General features: G+C 39.0%; 1 protein-coding gene and 1 long non-coding RNA gene across 5 annotated transcripts in view; both read left to right on the top strand.

The window, feature by feature from the left end:
• LOC134487462 (uncharacterized) overlaps positions 1-27,783 on the top strand; it is a 312,713-nt gene that overhangs the window by 42,087 nt on the left and 242,843 nt on the right. The window lies entirely within an intron of this gene.
• C1H11orf24 (chromosome 1 C11orf24 homolog) overlaps positions 1-27,783 on the top strand; it is a 34,809-nt gene that overhangs the window by 2,589 nt on the left and 4,437 nt on the right. For 2 of the 4 annotated variants that reach the window (XR_010066854.1, XM_063289274.1), the window contains exons 2-5: positions 2,234-2,326; positions 22,155-22,291; positions 23,421-23,657; positions 25,012-25,125. Coding sequence is in view for 3 of the 4 variants with exons in the window: in XM_063289274.1 (XP_063145344.1) it covers positions 23,501-23,657; positions 25,012-25,125 (271 nt within the window). In the remaining variant the exon portion in view is untranslated. Of the gene's footprint in view, positions 1-2,233; positions 2,327-5,822; positions 5,889-22,154; positions 22,292-23,420; positions 23,658-25,011; positions 25,126-27,783 lie in introns of those variants that run through there. The other 2 variants (XM_063289275.1, XM_063289276.1) reach the window with 2 other exon arrangements.

Raw genomic sequence — 27,783 nt, 5'->3', positions numbered from 1 at the left:
TCTTGTAGGATGCCACTTCAGAGCTTCTATAAATTGAGATGAAAGGCCTTTCTGAAAGATATTGATAAATATCTGGCTTGTGCAAGGTGAGACAGATTTGTTAGGTGGTTGTACATACACTGTGATGCATTATCCTAAGGACTTGCAAGAAAAAGTTGTTTTCTGAGAATTTGAATCCATTCTGATCTCTTTCCAACCTAGCACCCTCCAGATGTGTTTGACTATACTTCCTTTCTTTTATTTTGTGTGCTGCTTTTCCATTCCTATGGCATACAAGGGGGATGACAAATAAAACTCCTCACACCCTCCCCAAAATAGAATAGCTAAATCCATTCAACTCATACACTCAATAACAATTAAAATTGATGATGATCACATTATGGCCCAATATATGCATAGAATACCACATTGAGAAAGGCTCCTGAAGGCCCAAATCAAGTAAAGTGATGTCTATGCAGTCATTCTACTTTTGAAATGGCAGTAATCTTGAATATAGTGTGTTGTAATATTTAAGCACTTTTTCTTTTAAAAAAAGTGAATGTTATATTCCTAGAATCCTTAACGTGGTGCCTATGGGTGCCAGTATTCCTGCATTTATCATGTTGCTGTCTAAGCTTCCTACCCCACTTTGTTTTTACATTAAAAAAATTAAAATGCTCCCATATAAATTTATTAATATAAAAATGAGAGGGGGTTGCAATTCAGTGCTTTGTTTGGAAGTACAGGTAGTCCTCGACTTATGACCATTCGTTCAGCAACCATTCAAAGTTACAGCGGCACTGAACAAAGGGACTTATGACTGGTCCCTGAAATTGTGGCCATTGCAACACTCCCGTGGTCACATGACCAAAAATTCAGGCACTTAGTCTGCCCGCACTTATGACTGCAGAGGTGCTTCAACTCCCTGCATCAACCTATCTTCCCCGCATCTAAGCCCTTTTGGCCCCCTGCAGTCGCAGCCCTTGCCATCCTAGCTGACCTTCACTGTCTTCTTGCTTCTGCTGTAGACCAAGCATGCCCAGCCTGGCCCTTTGCAAGGCAGCTGCTGGCCACATAAGGCTTTCTTCCCAAGGTCACGCATGGCGGTTTCCTCGCAAGACCTGGGGAAGATGGACTCATGTGGCCAGCAGCTTCCTCACAAAGGGCCAGGCTGGGGATGCCTCATCAGCAGCGGGAGCAAGAAGATGGCAAAGGTTGGCTGGGGTGGCAGAATACAGGGTGGCAGGGGCCTCGGAGTGCAGGTTGACGAGGGCAACTGGGACTGGGCTGGGGTGGCTGGGGCTTCCCAGGGTGTGGTAGCTTTCCACCACACCACTGGGGCTTCCTTGGGCAAAGCCTAGCCATGTGAAGCCCAGCCCCAGCTCAGCAGTGGAGCACAAAGGGGCTTCCTGGCATTTTGTGAAGACACAAAAAGGTTGCAGCCCCAGAGCTGCAGTGCACCAAGAAGCTCCTGAACAGCAGCGTATTCTTTCCCTGGCCTGCCTTAGCTTGTGCGGCACCACAGCACCCCCCCTCCCCCAACCTGTATGTGGCCTGCGCTAGCTCTTCCAGCCCTCCCCCACCCCCCATGGCACCCCCATACTCCTTACTGGGAATTCCGCCTCTTCCCACTTAATGACCTGCACGTCTTGAAGTTACAACAGCAACTGGGACTGCCAAGGATTGCTGTTGCTAAGCAATGCAGTCATGTGACATCGCACTTTATGATGACATCACTTAGTGACAAAAATTCCATTCACAATTGTGGTTGTAAGTCGAGGACTACCTTTATGGCCATTTGCCTGGAGAAAGGTCAAAGGTAAGTATGAATAGGAGAATGTGGAAGGAGGACTAAAGAGGGTGACAGATATTAATCTATTAAATTAGTGCTTTGTACCTGGTTATAGCAGTCATTTTATGAATGAGCAAGCAAACACCAAGCTGCCATTTTGTGAGAGGATCTCCTGTAGATTTTTAATACTCTAAAGGTACCATCAGCTTGCAAAGGTTGGGGACCTCTGCTATATTTTATTCTGTCTGAAAGGCACAAAAATCCATGTGGTTTATTGGAGATTACGTTTCTCTACAGCAATATTCTTAGCATATAGTCTTTTTCTTAAAAACTGATAAATGTTCTTAATGCTTCTCTCTACTTTTTGTTTCAGGCTTTTAAAGTATTCAGGAGTTCTTTCAGGCATCCAAAACATGTTGCTGCTTGTGATTAATTCTTTGCTTTTTGCTCCTTTTCATCCAGTATGGGGCTGAAGGGACTGAGCAGCGGAATGTGTAACTTTTGAAGACGTGCTGCCCTCATCCCCTTCTCTTTGCTGAGAGTTTGTGTTGCAAGGTAAGGAAGAGGGGTGACCTTCCCCTTCCTTTGGTGGAGTGTCTTCCTAATACTGCATTTAAAGATGAAAACATTGGCCTTGAACGCAGAGAACCAATGTTTAAATTTCAATCCATCTGCAAAGCCCAGAACAAATGCAATACTAAGAGATCAGCAGATGAAACTTCTATAAAAGTTGAATAATGGCTGTGAAATTTCACTGAATATGACTGGAACTGTAGCATTTAGTAAAAAGGAATTATTCTTTTTTTTTTCTTAAATGGAAATCTCTCACACACAGATATGCATCCAAATCGGCTATCTGCTCCATGACAGGCATCAAATTTGTTCAGAATCTTTTGAAATTACTAAAATATGACGGTAGTTAAAAACCCCAAATGGCAAGCACTGTCATAAGTGAACACTCTTTGTCTCTCTCGTTTCTCAAGATGAAATTCCACTTCTGAGGGGCTGTGTTGAACTACTGCAACCTTGAGATTGCTCTGAAAGTGTTGATACTATTTTCCCTAGTGGTCCTTTAGTGGCTGCTGTCCTGTTGGCACTTACCAATTACGTTTGCTTTTAGAAGAACTAGTCAATATTAGCTTAATATCATAGTTATTAAACAACCATCTCCCTTGTCTGCTAGTTGACAGGTGCTTTGTTTGCATTTATAACAATTGTTCCTTGCAATTAATAATAAATGAATGTCTTTTATTGGTTGGTTGGTTTATATATCAATCAATTTCTAAAGCTGTCCGATCCATAACTACTCTGGACAGCATATAATGTTAAAAACAATAAAAATATCATAACCAATAAAAACCGATAGTCATCTGGAGAAAGCAGTAAAAACATAATTCTCAACCTCCATATTCCCCCAAAGGACTTGTCACATTCCCTAACCAGGGCTTTGGGGACGAGCTGGTCTTCAAGGCTCGCTTAAACAAGGTCAGAGTAGGGGCCATTCGAACCTCTGGGGAGATGCTATTCCAAGAACCAAAGTGAAGGTTGTGTGTAATTCCTCTTTCTATGTACTATCTAAAATAGCAGTTTCAGGGATTCTCTGGGAGTTTTCTGAGAATAAAAAAAATCCTTTAATGTGGGTCCCTTTCTAGCTCTGTTGTTATAGTAGTTTAATAGCGAATGTTTGAAAGTTAGTTGAAAATCAGACAAGCCTTCCTTGTATTAAGAATTCAGCTGTACCTGTCTCATACGATTTCATGGTTAAGCTTAACCACTTCATATGGTACTTTTTCTTTATGGAGTGGAAGCAGCAATAAAGAGAGGACAATGATACGTGTGACTAACAGTGGACTTTTCATTGTTATTATTATTATCATCATTCTAAATTCATTTTTTCTCTGTACTTCCATTCAAAACAGTCTCTCTCCTCCCACACACATCTGGTATTTGTAGCTATGAGGCCTGTTTTTTAGAAGCCAGTTTATTTTTGTACTGAGGTATTTGAGAGATCCTTACTGCAAATCAGTGCTAAGAAAATGATCCTTTATGGGATTATTTAAAGTGGTTTTAAACATAGGGATCAGGGAGAGAATGTTGAAAGATGTATTGCATATTTTGGTTGCATAATTTACAGTTAAATCCAAGAGTGGTATAAGGTTCAGTTTACAACAGTTTTGCAAAAGGGAAGTTTTTCTGTTGGTTTTTGTATATAAACTATTTATAATTTAATAGAAAAACTATGGTGGACTATCTTCTATCATTCCCAGCTTGGCCAGAGGGAATTGATACCAATAGGAAGATGAAGGTATTTCAAGATAAGAGGAAAGTGCATTCAAGATTCTGCTACTATGGCTGTTCAGTAAAAGTAGTTTTAGATCTCTATGGCATTGGTTTCTTAGCCTGGTCTACCCTATAGGGCTGACTCAAATTTCATCTTGCTAAGGAGCATCAAAAGTTATTTCAGAGCATTTTTTCTAACATTATAGTAAAATATTTGGTGCACTGTTATGAGAATAAGGAAGAAGTTGTGGCGTCCAAAGCTGACACACCCCTTTTTCCAAACATTTAAATATCATCATAAAACATTTCTGTTAGGACATCAATGTCTGTGACAATACTTCTTCTCCTTTGTTTGCAGTTTTGGTGTGCAAGAATACAGTAGTGTAGTAATAGTAAGCTATGGTGGTGGTTCCTCTTCAGAGGACTAGGCATTTATCCTACCTGTAAAATGTAATCTCTTTATTTTCTGATAATTTCAGGACTGGAATATGCCTCTTCCTGTAAAACGCTGTGAGAAACTCAGTTATAAAAGTGAGGGTTTTATCTATCTTAGGTTCTCTATCTTAGTGCTTTGAGACTGTTGCTCCAGTGCCCTTTTTAGCTTTCCTTATACAGAATCTCCCTCATTAGTCTGAGCCCTTTGTCCAATTCTTATTCCCACCTGGTTAGATTGGACCACTACATCATCAGAAAGTTTGGGCTTCCTTCTGGTGCAAAGAAGAAGCAATAAGAGATGGAGTTATGAGCAAAACGCTAGTCATCAGGGGGCTCTGTTTGCATGCACTTGCATCCTTGTGCCCAAGAAGCACCCTACTGGGATGGGAAAAGGTACTTGAGAGCTCTGAAGTAAACTCTTACTTTGCATTGCATAAGATTATTGGGTCCCTTCCTTTTGTGAGGGTCAATTCCTGCATCACCCAGCCAGTTATATCTGAACCTTGTGAGACCTTCAGAAGCACTCTGAATCAATGTGAAATGTGGTTCAAGAGAAACGTTTATCTACGCATGTGTGTTTCTTTCTTTTGGAAATGCTTGGACATGTTTAAGAGTATCTTTGGAGTACAGCTGATGTGGTTCTCTGAGTATCTGAGTATCTTATTTATCACCTCCTTCTCCTGAAATAACTCTTTCCAGTTATCAATTATTTTTGACACATTCCATATTTATAATATTACCCATATGATATACCACATAACTTAAGAGGGTGTCCCACTTTGGTCAGACTAGTTTATAATCTGGGAGTTGTAGTGACAATACATCCAGAGGTTGCCGTGTTGGAGTGTCTGGGCCACGCAGCACAGCAATTGTGTGGGTAAGTATATGATCCATAGTTAATTGATTATTGCTTTTCCAATACATCCCAACTATTGTTTCAGTAACTGTCTAGCCATTCAGCTGTGAATTCACATTAATTGTGCAACTCTGAAGTCTTGGTGGGGCTTAAGTGATTTGATTTCTAGGCATGCCTGGAATGTTCTCTGCCTGGCTGTGGAATGTCACTTCCCATCTCCCACTCCCATATGGTTGTCTTTTTGCTGATGAAATTTGGGGGGAGGGGCTTGTATAACTTGTATATCTATTTAAGTTAATGTTTAATTATACAGAGTCCATTACAAGCTTGGTATAACTCATTATTGTTATACAGCTCTTGGATTTATTAGTAGCAGCAAATCATTTCTCTCCCATCTCCCCTGCCCCTTTTCTTACATAGATTAACAAAGACTGAAAACCCTCAGCAAAGACAAACTTGCATGGGTTCTGGGTTCCCCCCCGCCCCCCGATGCAGGACCAATATTTTCTCCAGCAACTGAAAATGCATTTTGCAAATGCTGCTATGGTAAGGTTTTTCTTTCTACAGTAGTGGTCGTTTTTGCAAGGAAGCTTACTTAAATGTTGAACCTTAAGTTTAACAGAGAACTTAAACCTGGAAAAGTTTGAAATCAGCCATGTGATTCCTAGGAACATTATTCATGTTTGCTGGAAGGAATTCCTACTTGTCCAGAGAGAGGAAAGGTTGTGGTGAAGAAAGGAAGTTGTTTCACATCCTGCACATTCAGTGGGCCACCACTGTCAGCACCAGTTCTTGGTATGCCAGAATGAATTGTATGTGTCAAAAATATGCTGATGTAAAAGGGTCAGACATGACTTGGTGCTTGCCCAGGGGATCTTTCACACATTGGATTTTACCCAATGTCGATGGACTCCTTTATTTCATATAAGGGACTAAAGTTCAGTGGAGGCTCCCCTCTGGAGCAAAGGAGGAGGGGAGAATATTCTTGCAGAGTTTGCAGTAGCCCCTTGCACCATCTTCCATGCTTTTCTGGGAAACATAGCTCAGTGCACATCTCAGAAGGCTGCAAGAAAAGCAGGATTCCCTGTCCCATTTTCTCCAAGCAGGAGTTTCCTGTAAACAGACTGCTATTCATAGGAACTCTGGATGAAATGACATTGGGCCTTGCTGTTAGAGTTGAGAACTTAGATGCTTCCCCATCCAAGTGGTGTGTTGTGTGTTGGACTATAGCTCTCATAATTCCCAGCCAGCATGGTCATCAGGCTATGGGTCACCAGTGACAAGAATTACAAGACTTGCTGTCCAGTGCAACTGAGGGGCATCAGGTTAGAGAAGGCTGATAGATGTCACATGTACCATTATCATAACTAATTATGTTACTGTCACTAGATCAAAAGGAAATCAGTGGGGTCCTCATACTAATTCTATTAAGCTGTCAAACAGCAGAATTCACAGTGGGTTGAACTGGCTACTATAAAGGGATGGAAGAATATGCTACTTTAGCAATTATCATAGCCGGGAAAAGTCCGCAATAAACACATGACACTTGATCTTGTGTAAACAGCCTACGAAGCAAAGATTAACAGCCAGAGTTCAAAGCCCTTCTCTGGAGGCTGTTCCTCTGAAATTTCAAAGTTTATATATATGTGTTAATTGGGTTGAATAAGATCAACTATGTAATGTGTTTCATTAGAAACCACACAATGGTGTTTCTGGAGCTCTGCTTAATATCAGCATAAATGGGGTCTAGAAAAAGGCATCTTTCGCATTATATTAATTCACATGTACTTAATTCCAGTTTGGTTTGATAAGACATGTTTCATGTGGTCTCTTCAAGCCAATTCTACTATTTTTTTCAACTTGTAAATCACTGAACTTTCAAATGTGTCATGTGCTTTCTATTCACACATAAGTGTTTAAATTGTAGATAGTTGCCCCTATTTGTAGTTCCCTTGAATATTTAATGAAGTGTATATAAATATATTTTACTTTGTCACACTACTTGGACATACAATGTTTATATGTAACACTGGGAGACTTATCCAGATTCCTGCATCCCTAAAATTTGAGGCATAGTCATTTGTTAACTTGGGTATTGAATTGTCCTGGTGTTTAAGCAAGAGTCAAGTTGCATCTTTACTCCACCCCAATAAAGTCCAGCCTCTGTGGGTTAACAAGAACAATAAGGAACAGGATGAGGTTTTTATCTATTTGTAGATGAAAACCTCATCCTGTTCCTTATTGTTCTTGACACTCGAGTTGAGACTATTGATTTATCACAAAAAGAGACAATGCATGTTGGGACACCCTGCACCATACTATTCTGTTTATGCACAACCATTAAATATAAGCACCTGCTTTCATGTTAGGGTGTGTGAGAATAATTACAATCAGCCTAGGTGTGAAGTATATTGGAAAGGTGATATATGTACGAGACTAGCACAATAAGGCCCTTTATATTTTACTAATGTATGAATAGGGCTTAACAAAATAGCTCTTCTTTCCTGGAAAGCATCCAGTTGTGAATAGCCCTAGTCATCTGATGGTTTGACTATTGCAACACAAGGCTGTCCTTGAAGATCACCTGGAAGCTTCATCTGGTCCAGAATGCAGCAGCATAGATAGTGTTGGGCATGCCTTGGTATGCCCATGTGACACCCCTGCTTTGTGAGCTGCACCGGTTGCCAGAGTCAACAAGTCAGGTGGTGTTCAAATCAAAAGAAGGAAGGAAGGGATTTCTTGACTGCCTTTTCTTTGGCCAAGCCTCCTGTGGCAGAAATCCTTGTAGATAGATTGGTGGGGAGCTGACTAGCAGGTACTGTAACAGAAAGCAAACACTGGACTCTCTGAGATGTAGAGGACCTGCTGAACCTTATTCTTCCCAGTCCCCTGAGCATTCAGGGCAGGGATTGAAAACAAAAACAGACTCTTTGGAGTCTCAGCAGTCCAAAGCAAAGAACCCAAAGTACTAACGAAGGAAGTAAATGGATCTGGCAGCAGCAGTTTGAGGCTTGTTCTCCTGCTGTCACACCAACAGTCTCAATAAGCCTTCCAGTCTCACTGTGAGCATATAAGCAATTCCTTATTTGAGTAGTCTCTGGCCTCTTCCCTCTGAGTAAGGCTTTCCAGTGTGAGTAACCAGCTGTCTTCTCTGCCTGGGCAATGAGCTGAGTCCTGGCTGGGCAGCATAGTAGGGTGGGGGACTTTGTTTATACAGGCCTGATAAGGGTAATCCAGCAGATGCTTTCTCTGTAGGCTTCTCTTTGCCATCCTCTGACATCTCCTTCAAAGCTTTTTCTCCAACCTCCACCTTCTTTTACTTCAGAGCAGCCTTTATGCTCAGCAGGCACTGAGTCTGCAGATACTCATACTCTGCTGCTGTGGCTTTATCACAAGAAGGCTGGTGGTGTCCCTTCACCACAGATAGATACTTATTTTAGATACTTTTCCCTCTGGGCTGATAGGAGATAAGATGAGCTCACATATCACACTATGCTGTAATGTTTGGTTTTGGCTTAGCAAACCCAACCCACAGATTTGAGGTTTATTCAATAAATTGTGATGTGGCTGGACTTGTTCTTGAGAGATCCATACTGACTTGTCGTAGTTACATCAGTTTCAAGGAGCCTACAGATTGAATTATTTATAATCTGTTCTAGAATCTCCTGGATATTTTTATCTGTCCAGTCTGTAATTCTCTGGATCCTTTCATTTACCTTATATAGACACAGTGACTCCTTCAGTCATCTGGCTCCTTTTCTCCAAGATTTTTCAAATATAATAGGTAGCGGATGTCAACATCCATTATTAAGTTCTTCAGCACCTGCAATTCTGCCACTTTGGGATGCTCACCATTTTCACCTGTTCTTCTGAGAGAAGATGAGCCAAATTAGAAGCTGAGGAGATCCACTAACCTCATTGTCACCTAGTGTTTTCACTGAACAGCTAGTTTACTTTTATTCTTATTTTAGCTTATCTTGCCAACTTGAGCTCAATCTTGGCTTTAGTCTTTTGGAGGGTTTCTGAAATTCCAGACTATTTGCTTGTCCTATTCTTCGTTCTGCATGTGCTGCTTCTGTGCAGCTTCATTCTCCAGTTGTCTCATTTTTCTTTCTTTCTTATTGGAATTGGTTAGTTGTACCTTGTTTTTTAGGGACCAAGTTCAGACCATGCTGAACTTGTCTTCTCATTAAGTCTTCCTGCCATGGAATCCTAGTTTCTATTGCTTTGGATGTATTAAAGGCACCTTTCCTAAAAACATATATATTCTGGCTTTAGTTTTTCTTTAAAAGCAAAGAACTCTAGTGTCACATAGTCTCACCTAATTATTCCCTATTGATCAGAATCAAGTCAACAGTGGCTCTCATTTCTTGTTTTACTTTTTGAAGGGAAAGGTGTCAGTAATTTTCTGAAGATACTATGAGTCATCTCTCATAGTATCAAAATGGCATTGATTGTACTTGTGGATGACTTCTGGGAAGCCTGGGATGGGGTGCTGTGGCTCACCTGGTTTTGTTTGATCTTTTGACATCTTTCAGTTCCATCAATCATTGTATCCTTTTGGACTGACTCTGGGGGTTGAGAGTGGGGAAGCACTGTGTGGCAGAGATTCACCTATTTCTGGGGTCAGTTCCAATTGGGATTGATAGTAAGGAAGAAATTGAGATGAAGCCCCCTGTTTTACAAGGTCCTTTGAGACTCAGCACTTTCCCCACTCTTATTTAACATGTACATGAAACTGTTGGTTAAGGTTCTGTTGGCAGATGATCAGGTATGGTCAATATGCAGATGATATCCAGTACCTGGAAGTTGTCTAGATTGAGAGGAATAGGCTCAGGCTCAACCCTAGCACAACTGGGTAGCTTTATGTTCAAGGACCTTCTAGTTCCAGAGATGTACCAACTTTATTTCTGGATGGGTTGCATTTCCCCAGGCAGAACTTGAGTGTAATTTGTGGGTTCTCCTGGACTTGTAGCTCTTACTCAAGGAGCAGGTGGCAGTCATGGGTAGGAGGGCCTTTGCTCAAATCCAGCTTGTGTGCCAATTATGATCTTATCTAAATGAGGAGGTCCTTGTCACAGATACTTACACCTTAGTCACCTCCCATGACCACTACTGTGGCAGTACTATGCTACATATAGTGGTCCTTGAAGACTACGCAGTAGGTACAGCTAGTTCAGAATGCAGTGCTACAAGTAGTTATAGGTGTTTCCATTCATATAACACCACCACTTTGAAAGCTGTCCTAGTAGCCAATTGACTTCCAGATGCAATTCAATATGCTAGTTGTCATCTACAAGTGGTTTACAACCAGGGTACCTGTGGGCCCACCTTTTTCTGGTTGTTTTCTGCTTGTTTGGTGAAATCTGGGATCATTGGCTCACTCCTGGTTCTATCAGTGAAGTATTATCTGGTATGGCCTTCTCTGTGGCCATTCCTACCCCTGGAACTGCATTCTGCCACAAACCTCTTCAGCCCAAATCTAGCTGTGCTTTTGTAAAGCCTCAAAAACCTGTTATGATCCTTCTCCCTGAATTATGTCTGTATGGTTTTGTAATGTGTTTTTCCCCAATGCCACCATTTGTAAATTTTGGTGCTTTGTTGTTATTGGTATATTATTGGTTTTTCTTTTGGTTTATTTATTTTCATTTGATGTAAGCTGTTTAGAGCTACAAATTGTGATTGAAGTGGTCTCTAAGTTTGATTAATAAATAGACATTGTTTTATGCTATTGAGGAAATTAAAATTTCTAGTAACCATAATTTCATGCTGCTTTGTAATTCGCTCATGGAAAACGTCCATCTATCTTCTCTGTGCTAAATGGTCAGTGGTACATTCCAGCCACAGTACTGTTTTTATTTCTTTTTCCATTTCTTCCACCTAAAGGTTTTCTAGAGGACTGTGATAATATTCTGTTGGATTTATGTACAGGTGTGGGCATTATTAACGTATGGTACAACTTCTTTTTATTCTTTTGTTTAAATAAATTATATATTTAAATTACTATATTCTGTTCATGGGCATCATTCTACCAAGTCTATCTACCTGTGAAATCATATGAAGTTCTTTAGAAACTTGAGCTCATCCTATTTTGTTTGCTCTATACATTAGCATAACGATACTGAAAATTGTAAGCTTATGTTCCGTAATATTATTTTCCTGTTATAGGATGCAAGCCTTTATTTATAGTTCTTAATACTGGTCATCTCCATTTCTCACTCCACCAAGATTTCATTTTGAAGCCCTCTTGATTGTGAGACTTGAAATCTTTTGGACATGTTTTCCAATCTTTGTGAGAAGCAACCTATCTTCTGACCAATGCCCTTTTCAAAAGCATAAATCATATTCCCAGAAACTGAATCTTTCTGTTATCACAATTTTTCAGTCTATTTTATACATGGGTTCTGTGATTTCACATGTGAGTTCTGCACTCATATGGCAAAACATTCCAGATACTTCAGAGCATAGATTTTTTTTTATCTGAGCCCTATTTTCTATAATACTCATATACTCTACAATACTTGGGTTCACCAGTTCCTGTTCCTTTCAGTTTTGACTCAGTCAGCACAGCAACAGAACAATTATGTCTATCTCAGAGTTCTTTTTAATATCCTTTTTCATTAAGTTCTTTGTTTCAAAAACATATGGTTTCCTTTGCAGAGCTTCATAATAGGATCCAGTTGCAGCTGTGCTTGGTTGCATCATTTATTCCCATGTGGACAAGCAATAAGAGGCTGTTACCAAAGAATGTGAATGTTGACAGTTCTGTCATAAACCTAATCCACATTTCTCAGATACAGTTTCACAATCCAAAGGGTTGGAATGACATAGCATTACATCACTACCACCTTTCCAGTCTTGTTCAAGAAGTTGTCCTTCCTCTATTTTTCAAGACATCAGTTTCACGATTTCTGCCCAGTGAGGTCTGTTGTAGGTCTTCCAGTGGTGTTTTGAAAGTCAGACTCCTCCATTAGAACTGGACAATTCTTCATTTTACTAGTTCCAGAGCATTTTTAAAATCTCTTGTCTCTGACAATCATTAACCTCCCTGCAGTTTGGTCTTCCTTTGAAAAGTTTTCAGCAGTTGTTCATGTTGTAATGCATTCTGTGTTCTGTCCAAGAACTCTTCACTGCCATTCACCATAATGTGACCTCTTCAGACAGTTTGTTGTGGACTTGCTCCACTGATACAGTCCCCTTTTGCTCCTTGATTGGTCACTCAAAAAAGGTGTTTCATATGTAGTACATATTTTTATTTTGTTAATAAGAATTGCTTCTTAATATACCCAATATACTAATAATTAAATATACACAAAAAGTGAAGGGGAAAAAATTGGAAGTCAAAAGTTAGATCTTGGAAATGTTGATTTGACCCTAATGTGATTCTTGAAATACAATTGCATTTATCTTTTAGCAATCCAGTGAAAAAGTTGATGCTAAAATAATAGCTTGCTTAAGACTCCGCAGTGAAATTCATAACTAAGCAGAGGTATTCTTCTTCCCCAGGGCTAATGTCAGAAATTTCAAGTAGAGAAAAACTGCCTGGATGAATTTGATCCTGACCAACGTTATGTTTTTAATAGTAGTCAGAAAAATGCTGTAAAGAAGGCTACCTAACTTGGTATACTCCAGATGTGTTGGACTACTACTCTTACCATGTTGGCTGATAATGATAGGATTGTCAGTCCAACACATCTGGAGGCCCCAAGTTGGGAAAGGTGGCCCAATGGCTTGATTGCTGCATCCTGGATTTCAACAGTGACATGGGTGCTCATTGTTTTAATCATTTCAACCTGCTATTGATAGATTCCCAGCTTCTCCTATCACTACCTATATGGATTGGGTTAGGGCTACCAATTATATTTTAGTAACATGGCAAGTCTCCCCGCCTCCCCCCCCCGACATACACCTTTTGTCCAGACTTCTGCAGCTGTTCAATTTCCTATTTATATTCTTTCTCTCCATCCAACAACTATAGCAGCATTCTGTAATGTTTAAAATGCAATATAAACAGTGCTTCCACATTCATACCAGAGAACCTATACACAGAACATATAGAAAATACCTATTTAAATACTAAAGCTTAGGAATAAGGAAAATTACTTCAACGAGCATGGAATTAGAAGGTGCCACTTTGAACACAGTGGTTTTGTTAGACTGTATAAAATGCATCCAGAGTAAATATTAGTGATATATGTTAGAACGCGGTTTTTTTCCTACTTAAATGATTTTGTGAATTACAGTTGTATTCAATCACATGAGAAAATGTGAAAAAGTTAAAGTAAATTTTGGTGTCTAATGCTTAAAAAGATGTTTTAAGTGAGATGTTTCTAATGCCTTCTTCTAACGGATTCCAGCTAGATTAATGCTAGCAGGTGGCAACTTCTAGTTGATCTTTGTCTCTCTCTGCAGCAACAGAAACAAAATGCCTCATGTACAAAATTAGAAGTGGTAGTGCGAAATGCTCCCTGAGATGTTAGTCTTATATGTACAGGAAGAGTGTTTATGTATACAGAAGTATTCTGCCACAGGAGCCTTAAGTTGCTGTCAGAAATTGTACTGCTGAAGCTCTGGCTTGCTACCAGAGTTGGAACTACACCTACATTTTAAAATCTTCCTCCAACAGAAGGTAGCAGTTGCTGTGAAGAGTACATGCCAGTGAACCTAGGCCTACATGAAAGATCAACTGGGACCCTGGTTTATCACTATCCCAAGGTCGTTTGAAAACCTCTGGCAGTTCTTGTATTACACTTCTATGCCCTTTTTTATCTATGGCTATGATTTTGCCTAACACTGGATCTTCACTTGTTATTCAATTATCCTTACTAGTAAAAGTAGACTTATCATAGTTTAATACCCCTCATCTTTCAACCAATTTGCGCCCCTGGAATGAGTTAGAGCCACAGTAAAACCCCAAGACTTTTAGAACGTTTCAGCAGAAGCAAGGCAGTGTGTGGATGGCATGTTCCTTTGAACCTGAGAAAGAGAAAGGGGAAAAAACGTAATTGGGAGATCACGTTCTGCTTGAATGGAGATGTCAGCTAGGGGTCCCTGGTGAGCTGAGCTTTGAGTTGCAACGCTTTCAAGTTCTGCAACAGGGTATGAAAAGCAAAAGAATTTGTTCCCAGATGGATACTGTGCATTTTAATTTCACTTGTGCCTTTCAATCATGATTAGGCCCTGGAAGACAGCAGTCCAATTTCAAAGTAGATTTTTATTCCTTGCTGATGTTTATATTGATAGATTTATTGTCTAATTCTGCTATTAGTATAATCGTGCTTAGCAGTTCATTTTTCTTTATATTAAACTGGACTGCTTCAGATATTCCAAACCAAAGGACATCTCAGAAATGGAATTGTACCACAGTCATTTTTCACTGGAAAGTCTTCAAAGAGCAATGGAGTCTAGAAGCTTCTAGAATGTTTTGGTGAACAGAACAATTTGAAATGTGGAAGGTAAGGGAGAGCCATGCATAAAATCTTTCTACCAAGAGGAATGACCCACTAGATCACAGCTTTTGTTCACAGATTGTAATACACTCTTTGTTTTTAGTTGGATTTGTGCTCTGGTCTACTAGACACCAGTCATTTACCATTCTACTATGACTGTCTTTATTTCTCTTTTTTATGAGATACCTTCCTTAGGGAAAGGTGAATTTTTCTCAGATGTTCTGTTTTCTTAAATTTGGATTCATATAAAAGAGTGTTGCAGAGGTTTATTAAAAGGGTAGCTTCCCAGATGTGCATAGACTAACATTCTGATTCCTAGCCATCATAGCTAATGATTAGACATTCTGGAAGTTGTGGTTTTAAAACACCTCTTGAGGGAACCAGTTAGGGGAAAGCTGCTTTAAGATGCAAACTTTGTGAGTTCTTTTTGTTGACATGCATACACTACATTTTATGAAGTTGGTTTATAGGTTTCTCTCATTAGGTATGCAGGTAGTTCTTGTTTAACAGTGCTAATTGGGACTGAGAGCTCTGTAGTTAAGCAACGTGGTCATAAGTAAAAAAAACCCACATGACTGTGCCACTTAGCAACGGCAGTTTTGGCAGTCCTGGTTGCATCATTAAGCGAGGGCCTTGTGGGTCGTTAAGCGAGGACTTCATGTGACTGCGATATCCAACTTCTTGCTGGCTTCCCCATTGACTTTGCTTGTGGGAAGCCAGCAGGAAAGCTCACAAATCACAATCACGTGACTGCAGGGATGCCACGATGGCCGTAAGTATGAGGTCCAGTCATAACTATCACTTGTTCAGTGCCTTTGTAAGTTCAAAAGATCGCTGAACAAGTGGTTGATAAATGAGGACCACCTGTATCTGTGTGCTGGTTTTGACACTGAAGAATTCTTGACAGACATAAAGAATCACAACTGATGATCCTCCAACATTTAGTCTGCATATCATCTGTGCTATATTTTGAGCCCTAGTAATGTGTTTATTTGGTGTGTTTTTAATCTCCATAGCGGGCAGTCATCATCCAAACAAGCAGTTTGTATCTTTTTTGCTGATGCCTGCTGTCCTTCAGCCACAGCCTTTACTATACTTGATGTGTTCTAGGCCATTCCTTACTCCAGGGGACAACTTTTTTCTTCCAGGGCTGCCATCATAAATTGAGATAATATTTAGATCTCTGAGAGCTGTAGAGGTGTTGTCGGTAAAGGGGCAGAGCCATCTTTTTAACACATTTTTTAATTAGGTGGTCTGTTATCATAATAGTCTGTTATAAACTTAACAGACCTATTTTGCTGAGTCAGTTGCTTTTAAAAAAGGCAAAAACCACCAAGCGTTATTTTGCTACCAGAATTACACAATCTTAGCTCTGGAGATCATCAGTGGAATGTGAAGTGGAATGCAACTGTGACTTGCTCCTCCTCCCCTTACTCTCTCTCTCTCATCTATCTATCTATCTATCTATCTATCTATCTATCTATCTATCTATCTATCTATCTATCTATCAAATTTGTCACCGCCCGTCTCCTCCCACCAGAGGGACTCTGGGCGGTTTACAACAATAGTCATATTATTGGATTATTGTTGTAAATCGCCCAGAATATTCCTATTCTTTCAAAATTCAAAGTGACTGGGCAGGTGACTATGTTTTTAATGAAATGGTGTTCACATGCTGCTTCAGACAGCATCTAGATAGGGATTTCATCCTGTTTCTTTGTTATAGCAGTCCAGAGAAGAGAACTGGAGTAAATATAATGCAGCAGGTTGATGCTCGAAATCTGAATTGGACCCTCCTGATGATTCATGGCTTAATTACTCTTTTCATACAAGAAAACTATGGGCAATTCCTGCATTGCTGAGACAAGATTTTAGGGATCCAGGAAATATGTAAACTGGGTGCTTCCCAACAATAAAAATCCTTTTGTAAGGATTATATATTAAAGTTAACCCTGTTCTTTGATGGTGCAACAGGAAATACAGCAAAACAGTTGTATCGGCAATCTTAACTTTGTTCATACCCAAGGACGTATGCTGCAATTGCAGTGGAAATAGGGAGTGGGGATGGGGGAGTGAAGCTATAAAATAAAGATGATTGCATAGTTTTAAAACAAGCCAGTTAATAATGTTAATGGAGAAAATGGTGAAGAAGAAAACGAAACAAGTTCTGCTTTGTAAATCTTCAGCTGTTTGAATTTTTTTTAAGTTCAACAAAGAAAATACTTGGAAGATAAAAGCTAGCTAAAGAGCATGAGCAACATTAAGTTGGGTTATGCTATGTTTGTATTCTGGCTAGAGGAGGATTCTCCATTTTCTCCAATTCATGTTTGTTTATTCTAAATGTATAAATCTCCATCAAAAGAATTATGTAACAAAAATATTAAAGTAACAGACTGTAGAACAAAAATCCATCATAAAATACAATACAATACAATACATAAAATAGAAGAATAAAAGAGCATTAAAATTAGCATTACTGAACTTGAAACACCCGTGCACACACAAACCCTTTAATTTGGCACTGTATATTTGTTTTAGCCTAGGTGTCAAGCTCTTTGGCATCTGCTTCAAAGTAAGAGTGATTCTTTTCCAAGCATGATTCTCACAAAATCTCTTTAGCAAGATGTCTTGGGAAGAAAAAGATGGGTTACGAGAATTCGAGCAAATGAACCACTTCCCGTCTACAACCAGAACATCTCATTTTCTTTCTTACTACTTTTTCTGTGAACTGGGAGAGTATTGGGTCTTTTCACTGATAATGAAGGAGCTTCCAGCTGGTTTGTTTACCTAATGGTCTCCTGATCTTTATTAGTCTGGGAACTGACCATTATACTAGAGCTACCATATCTGGGCTTTAAAAATCCAGGCAACCACTTGATGGCAGCTGAGAGATACAGACTTTATACCAGGTTCAATCTAGTAGTCATCCAGGTTTTTGCAGCCCAGATGTGTTAACATAAACATAAATAGCCTTGTGTTAATCATATCTGGAGGGGGGGGTGTTATTCCTCAAATGGGATAATATAGAAATAACTCTTCCCTTGGACTACTGATAAAACTTTGATAAAAACCCCTGTATGTCAAGACACAGGAGTTACTAGCTATGTGCATCCAAAACTGGTTAATACTTTAAAGAGAAATCAGTTCCTTGAATTGAGCCTGCAAGCAAATAACTTGTACATTTTTCTTAGAAGCGAACAGTCTTAATTAACATTTTAGCAGCAACATTCTGTGTAAGTTAAATCCTCTGAGTTACCCTAAGGATAGCCCCACATACAAATTCGTTACATTAAGAGTCCAGCTGGGAGCTTACTAGAGTATGAGCTATTGTCAAGACTGTTCTTATACACAGATGGTCATAGGTGGCAAACCTGCACTTCACCCAGGAGTGATGAAGAACACTCATGGACATCTAGAGAAGTACTGGACCCAGGAATGCCCACATTGCACATCCACAACTTCAAGAGGAGTATGATTCCATCTAGAATAGGGTACACCCCGTATTTGGATATTAGAACTAACTACCCATTAGGCTATTTCAGCTTCAAGTCATTTGCCCTCATCCAGCCAAGTTCAGGCACTGGTTCAGCTTCTGATTCAAATAGTGAGAAAGTTGATTTCTGTCGACATGTTGATGGTGTGTCGTCATTCCAAATCCTCATGTGAGCTTGCTTTTTAGCTTCATACAGTATGGGAGGAAAGACTGAGTCTTGTGGGATCCAGATTGTCAGCACAAATGTCAGCAGGAACTACCCTGAAATTTTGTTAGCATATTCCCTACCCTTCATTCACAGAGATGTCCACCAAAAGAGCAAAACCAGAGACTATCTGCCTTCCCTGATACTTTTGGGGAGGAGTCTGAGAGAGATCAGAGGCCCAGTCATGCAGCACAATGACTGCTTTTCTGAAGGACATCACACCTCTTCTGATGCTCTGCTCTTAGGCCTCCGGAACTGTCTCTTTTGCCTGCCTCCTGGTATCCTCCTCTTGTTTTTGCTAGTACAAGTCGCTTGTTACAGTGGTGGTAGGAGTGGTGATTAGACAGAATGTAAGATGCAGTAGGTTGAAGCCAGATAGCCACCAATATCTCCTATTGAAAGCACTGATTGAGCCTTTATTACATAGACCATTTCTATGTAAAGATAAAAAGGCAGAATATCGATTTTTAAAACCAGTGCAGCAAAACCAGATTTTCTCATATTTTATATGGTTAGAAGATTGCTGCTTAGGTTGAAACATTTTGGAAAGCTATTCACAAGTATTTACAGTATGTAAGAATTGTCCACATTACTATACTGTATACAAGGCCTACCTCTACCAGTTTTTACACTCCACACTCAGGCTTGAAATATTTGGTACTACAATGAGATTTTGAGCAATGAGCCAAATTCTTACAGACTTGTCTGGTTTCTTTTTCAGTATTACTTGGTATCCCAAAGGATCCCTTTCCTTGTGCAGATATTGATTCTGCTTGTTCTGCAGCTTGAAGGCATAATTATTTTATATGTTCTATAGGAGTAAGTTATTTCTGTGATTGAAAATGCATAATGAATTCTATTGTGGTTACTGTTTTAAAAACATTGGCCTGATGGGATCTACAGTAGCATCTCTTTCATGATGTATCATGGTAGCAATTCCTTTTAAAGCTTCATTCAGGTGCAAGAGGCAGATGATAATGCACACAACGCTGTATATGTTTATAGTGATGCACTTATCACAAAACTTGGTTCATGTCACTGGCATTTTGTCACTCCCCTTTGGCTGGAGATGGGTGGTGGCTAAATTTAATAAATAAATGTACACTATTTTACTACCTATAGATACAAATGCCAACTGATGCTATTTCAGGTTGCTTTTTTCTTCCAAGCATATTGTGCTATGCCAGTCAGCCAGATGTCAAGTACCAGAATAAAACATTTGGAAAGATTACCTTCCTTTTTTATATTTTAAAAAAGAATGAAGCCTGTCAACACTATAAATACCTTGAAAACGGAGCATGCAATTAACAGGATTTTGAAACACAGAGAATGTATGTTTATGCCTTAAATGCATAACCTTATGATTTTTTGTTATAATGACTATACATTATATGTTGATCATATAATCATAAGGATTGGATTCATTATTAAAACTGGAGGTTGCGATTCTTAAAATCTTGAGGGCTTTAGCTTACTGGTACAGTATGTGGTAGGTCCTATTCTTTAGATCTCTAAGTCCAGGAAGACATGTGGATCTGCTTGCCAGATGGTATAAACCCTGATGAACTAAAGGGACAAATGACAAATGACTCCCTTAATATCTTACACTGGTAAAGGTGAATTTCCACAGTCCTGAAATGTGGACTAAGTTTCGATCATTTCTATTTTCCTAGGGTCTCTCAAAAAATCATTGGTTTCATGGAATTAGCATTTCATTAAGTAGTCTTACCGTTTAAAGCTTTTGTAATGTCCATGTTTTACAAGTTTAAAGAATCCACATATAGTGTAAATGTATTCTGAGGAGAGGTTTAATATTAAGCCTCATTTTATCTTCAGTTGTTTCAGACTCAACTGTGAATATCACTGTTCAAATATCATAGCTGAAATAACTCCTCATTCTTGAATTTTTCTCCTCCCCTGTTCTTTTCAAACCCAAAGAAAAGTTCTGAGGATCTCAGAATTTTGCGCATTACTTTGTGCCATTTTGATTGGTCCCAGGGAAGATATTATCTGTTGCTTCTTGCATCAGTTTGTCTCTATATAGTCACAGTCAATTAAATCCCAAAGCATCATTCCAAGTTCTTCAAGGATTCATTCCAAACTTATTTCTTCCCTGGAAATAAGAAAAAATCCTTTTCTATGGTTATCCATCAAGAACCAGATAGTACAGTTAAAAAATTTCCACATGGTTATATGCTTTAGCCTGCCTTAACAGAAGAAGTACCCATCAATTACATCCTAATAATGTAATTTTCTAAAGCCTCTGTAAGATAGTTTTATACCAGTTATTTGAAGTCCAGCTGGAACACCCTTATTATAGGATACATTTTTGTAAACTGATGTAAGTTATTGATTATGTGCCATCAAGTCATTTTCAATTTGAAATATAGATAGATAGATTTTATCCAGGACAATCTATCCCTAACCTGGTCTTTCAGGTCTTCCGGTCATGTACTCATTGCCACTGTAACTGAGTCCATCCACCTTGCTGCTGGTCGTCCTCTTCTCTTTCCTTCCACCTTTCCCAGCATTACAGCCTTTTCCAGAGAGCTGCGTTCCACATTCCTACTGTAATTCTGTCTTTGAAGCTTCGGGTTTTCTTTTGCTGTGTGGCAACAAAGATCTGATAAATAAATAAACATCAGCAGCTAGCTATCCCAAAGGCTTTTATCTAGCCATACCATAAACACCATTAGTACTCTTAAAGACTCTCAACTCTTCCTCAGAAGCACTTTGAGTGCCATCTGACTTGAGGGACCCATCATCCGACATTATATTATAAATCATTTTATATTTTCTATCCATGTGGCTTTCTTGGTAAAAATACAGGAGTGGTTTACCATTGCTTTCTCCCACATAGTGTGAACTGATGTCTTTGCCATTGTCACTAAAGTGATCATCTGCCTCCAGCATCTTCCTATATCATTGCTTTCCAATATAGGTGCCTGCTTGCTTTAGCTGGGCAGCTGGGTTGACCTTCACCTCTTGGGTGACCTTGCTGGGAATATATACATTCCCAAAATTCTTCACTTATGCCTCCCAGGAACATCCCCCAGCCACAGCAGGACCTGGGGTGGTGGTATATGTTACAGGTTCTCCATAACACAGTTACCTTTTCGAAATTTGAATGCAAGAGCTGTCTTGCCAAATGATTTATTTCTTGCTTTTAAAGGTATTGTAGGCACTCCATTTCAAAATGAAGTATAATCTCAGGTCCAAATGCATGTACACAAATGCCATTCTTGTATCATAAATATTAACAGTGCTTCTATTTCAAGTTAAAGCATAAATAAAATTGCTCCAAATATTTTATTTTGCATTAGTGTGTCCATCCTGTCATATATATATATATAGAAGAGGCATTTTCAGAAGTCAGACCAAGGGCGGGCTTTATGGAAGAATGGACTACAGTTATTTATGGCATATAAATTCAAGTTTTGTCATTGTAGTTACTGTCATAAACCGTTTAGTGTGAAGAATATTGCAGTGATTCATAGAGAGACTGTTCTTTGTCTAGAGATCACCATTTTGAGTGTTTTTAAATCCCAAATATGTTTGCTTTTGCCTTGTATAAAGTTTTTCAAATTAACACAAGCTATCTCAGAGAGTCATTAACGTTTCAGAGAATGTATTATAGCATGTTGGTCCTGTTTATGTTTTCCAAGTGCTAAGGAGGTGACTCTGGAGCTGCTTTTCCACTGTGAGATCATTCTGTCCTGCATGGCCAGCATCAAAATTCTTCCTGCAGTATTTCAGCCAGCATAGTAAAGTAGCGATTCAAATGTCTCCTAGCCTTGTATTGGTAAGTATGGATTTCCAAAAGAGCTGAATGAAAATTCTTTCTGAAACATTTTGAATGTTATGTCTTCTTGCTGACTTAGCCATGTGACTACATATTGCATTTGAAGAATTCAGGCCAACCAGTTAGATGGGAAAGACAGGATCATCTGAAAAGCAAAGTACTCTCTATGACTATTGCTGGTGGTACATGGGATACTTGCAATATTAATATCAATTTTCCAAAACATAATTTTAGCATGCAAAATCCAAACTGGATAGGCCAACAGCATAAGTTGCTTTGAGACAGTTTATTGCTGATTGGTTTATCTGAATGGAAATCTATTTTTTTCCCTGAATTATTTATATTTAAAATAATCTTAGATTTGCTGAGAATATGATAAAGACATAACTGGTGGGCTAAGGGGGCTTCTTAAATAATTGCCTTTTAGATAAGTAAAGTACTTGAAACAAGAGCAAATTGTTACTTCTCAAGATAGCCTGATGTAATGGTTTAAGGAATCTTGCTGGTGGCAATAAGGCAGGTCCCCCCACCCCCCCGCAAAAAACATTATTCATTAAAAGTTCTGTTCATTATTATAGCCAGTGGCTGTGTGTCTCATCCCATGGTGTAAGATAGCATTTCTCTCTTGTAATTTCCAGCTTTCCATCGTCCTTAGTTGTCCAACTAATTAATCAATGTTACTAACTAGTTAGATGGTAGATGACAGAGAGAGAAAAGTGCCTAAGGACCTTCCATTGACTTTAGTTTCCACACACAAATATTTTGTCCTGTCCATACAACCTTTCTCGCTCCCAGCTTTCTGTACCGTTGAACAGCAGACAGAAAGGAAGGGAGGAATCCAGCATCTTGGGCTCCTAATAAAGGTCTCCAAGACCACATGCAGGCTGCAGACTATTCACCGGTGTCACTGGCAGATCTGTTTGCTGGCGAAATAAAGAGTATTCTAAATTTGGGCTGCCTGCTGCTGTTGAATCCCTTGCAGCATTTGACTTTCAGTGTTTGCAGATTTTTAGCAGTTGTAAAAACTTTTGTGGACCCTAGAAAGGAAACAGTAGCAAAACAGCTAAAGAAGCCTAAATATGCCACACAAGTGTTTGGGAAGTACAATGTGGTATTTTTTGTTTGGCAGACTGCCTCATTCAGTGTCCAGGAGTGGCTGGTAAATCTGGAAAACAATTTCCAAGTTCCCTTCCAAGTCCAGCCTTGAAGATGTGGGCCGGAGTTGTGTTTTCCCTGTTGCTTTCTTTATGTGTGTCTGATCAAGGGAGTTCCATTTTAAAAGAGAGTGGTGCTGAGGTGACACACATATATCTACTCAGTAACAAAAAGCATTGTGAACAAGCTTGTAAAGGCTCAACAGATTCAGGTCAGTCTGCTATGCTTCATCATAAATGTTTTTCTTTGGAGATGTAAAGTTCTCACCACTTTCCCTTTATTGTACTTATGGTTTCTATAAATGGTAGCTAAATGATTTAACTCCGTTAGTTAGGTTGGAAACAAAGCATCCGTTTCCCAAGAAACGACTTAACTTTTACAAGGGCTCAAATATAGAGAAGCCTTGTGCATTCCACTAGTTTAAACACTTGTGTTACATTGCTTAACCTGCTCTCTAGCCAGATGTTTCAAACTTTGGTAAAGGTTCACACTCCTTTGTCTCCCTGTTGCCATTTGCCATGCTTTGGGGCCTGCAAAGCCCTTAAAATCAAAATTGACCTGGGCTCAAAAGTCATTCCATCCACTTCCATGTAAAATGAGGATGTTCTAGAGTTAAATCAACCCTGACAGAGATCTAGCTTCTTTTTTTCTTTCTAAAAAGTCTTTAGGAAGAAGATGTTGACACACTGCTAATGCCATTCCATTCCGCTGCTGTAATTCAGCCCGGTAGCCCATAGATAGGCAATTGTCCTGTCACAACCTTATAGGAATTTCTCCAGTCACTGTTCATACCTTTAATTCTGTTCCTCTCCAAGTTCAGCTGCCCACAATCATTTGCTTTTTCCATCCTAAGACCTGTCCTTCTGCAGACAGTTGTTAGTCCACTATTACTTATTTCTACCAAGTTTTTCTTATTGGAGTGTAAAAGATACTAGGAACATTTGCAGAAAACAAATGCTCCAGACCCATATTTTGATCATTTTATCCATGGCTGAAGTGCAGAACTGACATGTCCGTTTGGCTATATTTTCTGTGTATTTCTCTCTCTTCAGTTAGACAATCAGGGAGACATTAAATAGCTATTCAGTGCCAAATTCCTTGCATTGTTTAACATAGATGTCTTACAGAAATGTTTTAACTAACGTTGCAGTGGATCTTTTCCCAAATAGCATTTGCTTATAAATAAGCATTATAGAACAATCTTGTTCCTGAGGAAGGAGTTTAGTGGATAAGTATAGTATGATGTAAGCTATTTGTGGGAGCTCTATTTTAATTCCAGTTCCAGGTGATTGCAGGGGAAAAAAGGCCACAAAAAGGGTCTGGGGTGGAAACAAATGAAAAACTGAAACAGAAATGGTTGGTTGTCATTTAACTTTGCTAAAGTATAAATAAATCCTTGTTTCAGTAATTCAGCCCTCCCTGATACTGGCTATGCTGACTGGGCAATTGGGAACTGTATCTCAAAGCATCTGGGAGGACCTAGGTTGGCTGTTATTTATTTTTCTATACAATATTTGGTTTACTCCAAATGAAAGGGATGATATACTTTCTTTGTGATTCTCCAGATAACCCTTACTGCTGGTCAGTGGTGCATCAGAGCCATTGTGTCCTTCTCCGCTGTCCTCAGCTGAGTGCATGTCAGAATGCCAGCAGACAAGATATCAAAGAGCTAATGGGAGGTAATGTGAACTTAGCAAAAGATTTTTGGTTTTCAAAATAATCAAAAAAGGAGTACTGTAGTTCACAAGACAATATTCTCTTATATCTACCATTCTTAATATTTTTGGAATTTAAAGGTAGCTCCAGCAGATTGCTGCATACTTTGACAGAAGTGTAATAGTCTCTGAACATTGTGATCATAGGCTGTTTTGTTAGTTGATGTTTAAAATTTATCCCCATCCCAGCTTTCTAGGCAGAATAATTGATTGTGCTGGTTTTAAGATAAAACATATACAGTCAAGTATAATTAGGTAATAAAGCCAATTAAAACAACTGAAATGGAAGGAAGTGGTGAATATCCTAGAAAAAAAGATCTACTAAAACAATAGTTTCCAGTGTCTGTTTACATTAGGCAATAGCAGAATTGTCTGGGCAGAGAATTCCATAATTTGAGTTCTATATTTAAAAAATCCCTTTCATTTTTTCATGAACTGAATTTCTGCTGAAATAAGAATCTAAAAATTTGCATTCAAGTTGCAAAGATGAATGTCAGTACTTAAAACTGAGTCAGGAAATTTCAATTATGACTTGTATTGAGGATTTCAGTTTCTCTCCATCTCTTGTTTTTCCAGTTTAAAGTTCATCTCGTCTCCTTTTAAAACAAATTGCACAAAAATTAGGATGTTGTATATACTATTATGCCTAATATTTGCAGTTTTACAAGAAATGTTCCCTTACATGCCATATATCTGCATAGATGAATTTCACTATTGTTAACAATATAGCCGCTCCCTTAGCGACTACCTCAGTTAGTGACCATTCGCAAATACGACAGTAATAAACAGTAGTAAAAAAATTATTTTCTGACCAATGCACACACTTACAACCAAATTTCTGTGCCTGACAACAACGCATACCAGAGTGAGAGAAACACTGGCATAGCTTCATGAGAGAACTTTATCTGAATGAGATGGAACCAACCAGCAATCTTTGCAGTGCCTCTCTGTCACATGGTTCACTGCGACACTCTGCAGTCACTAAACAAGGAGAGAGAGTAGTGAATCTTTATGCGTGGCAAAGGGAATGGGACCTGGATATCCCAGCCTGCAAACACCTCAGGAATCTAGAGATGACTGAATGGCTAAGTGGGCTAAACTCTAGATAAAATGCAGCTCTTAGCTAACTGCAGAGAGGCTAGATTAAGGATTGTGGTGCATTCTTCCTGAGAGAAGAACAATTTCTTGGATGGCGGGGGCGAGGTCCTAGCATATATTTCAACTTCCTCACTCAGGGTCTCATCGGACCTTGTCTAAATGTCTCGAAGATGTTTTTATACTTTATGAAAGAAATGAAATGGCATCTTTTTAAAGCCCCTTCATTTAGATTGACCCCATTTTAAAAGAATCTCTGCTAATTTTCCATTACACATTTGTTTTACATTGTTTTTATTTTTGCCTCCATTATTATCCAGGAGGGAGTATTGGCCTTTTGTAATACATTGGCAGTCAAGACAAAAACTGAAGGTTTGAGTATGTAATTGGAGTGGTTTTAGCATCCAAGTTTAGCACCGGATTTTAGAGCAGCAGGGCCTTCTGTTTTTGTTTTTTTTAATGCTGTACATATGTGAGTGTGTGTATGACATTTATTTATTGCATACTATAGAAACAGGAAAGGAAAAAGAAAAAAGAAAGGGATAAAATGGTAGAGTACAAAGGAATAAACCAGGGATTACAAGTATCATAAAATTACGGTTTTCCAGTATATCATTAATTGATTGTGAATAACTGAAAATGTTATATCATTTAAAAAGTCTGAAAATCATTATTAAGCTCTAAGCCAGGCCTTCTGTTCTAAGTAAGTGTGACACCATAACAAAATGGAGCTAGGGAAATAACCTTGTAAAGTACATGTGACGGTTTGGCAGCCCATGTGTTTTTAAAGGGCAGGACTGCCTAGTTGTTTCTGATCCTCAAAAGATTTCCTGGGGCTTAGCAGCCATGTTATATTGAATGGGTTCTTGAATACAGATGAAAATTTTCTTCTTCTGTTTTAGCACATTCCTCCCCCAGTTTGTTCTTTTAAAATGTTTTCCTCTGAGATATTTAAATGAACTGAATTATGATTTTCTCAGCATATGTGCTTTAAGGATGAACAGTAGAAGGAAAAGCAACTGGTGCCCCAAGAATGATTTGCCATGGTCTATCTATCCAAGATACCCCTTTGTTCCAAACCCTCCATTAAGGTCTTTGAAAAAAATCCAGTATGAACTACAGAGGCATTGGCCCGAGAGCGACCTCTGGTATGTTTGAGAAGCTTATTACAAACAGGCAGACACAGCCATATATCTGGGGAGAAGTCCCAGAATACTATTATTATTACTATTAAACTTGTATGACATCCCACTCTCAACAACTCAACATGAGAGGAGGAGTTTTAAAGTTTTATTACCCAGTGCCCTGCCTTGGGCAAGAGTTAGCTGGCTGGTCTGTTCATTGTTCGCCTCCAAATTAATGACCCATTGAATGTTCTGCCAGCCAGATGTGGATGAAAGTGGCAAATTTTGGGAACAGCAGCTGCTTGCATACACCTGGCATTTCATCAGACTTAATTGCTTTTGTAACCACAGAGTAGCTCTTGCCACCTGTTGAGGTAAAAAAGGTGATCTGTGTGGCCAGTTA

The sequence above is a fragment of the Candoia aspera genome, chromosome 1 (assembly GCF_035149785.1).
Source record: "Candoia aspera isolate rCanAsp1 chromosome 1, rCanAsp1.hap2, whole genome shotgun sequence".
Taxonomy (NCBI): Eukaryota; Metazoa; Chordata; class Lepidosauria; order Squamata; family Boidae; genus Candoia; species Candoia aspera.
This window is presented reverse-complemented; position numbering and strand designations above follow the sequence as displayed.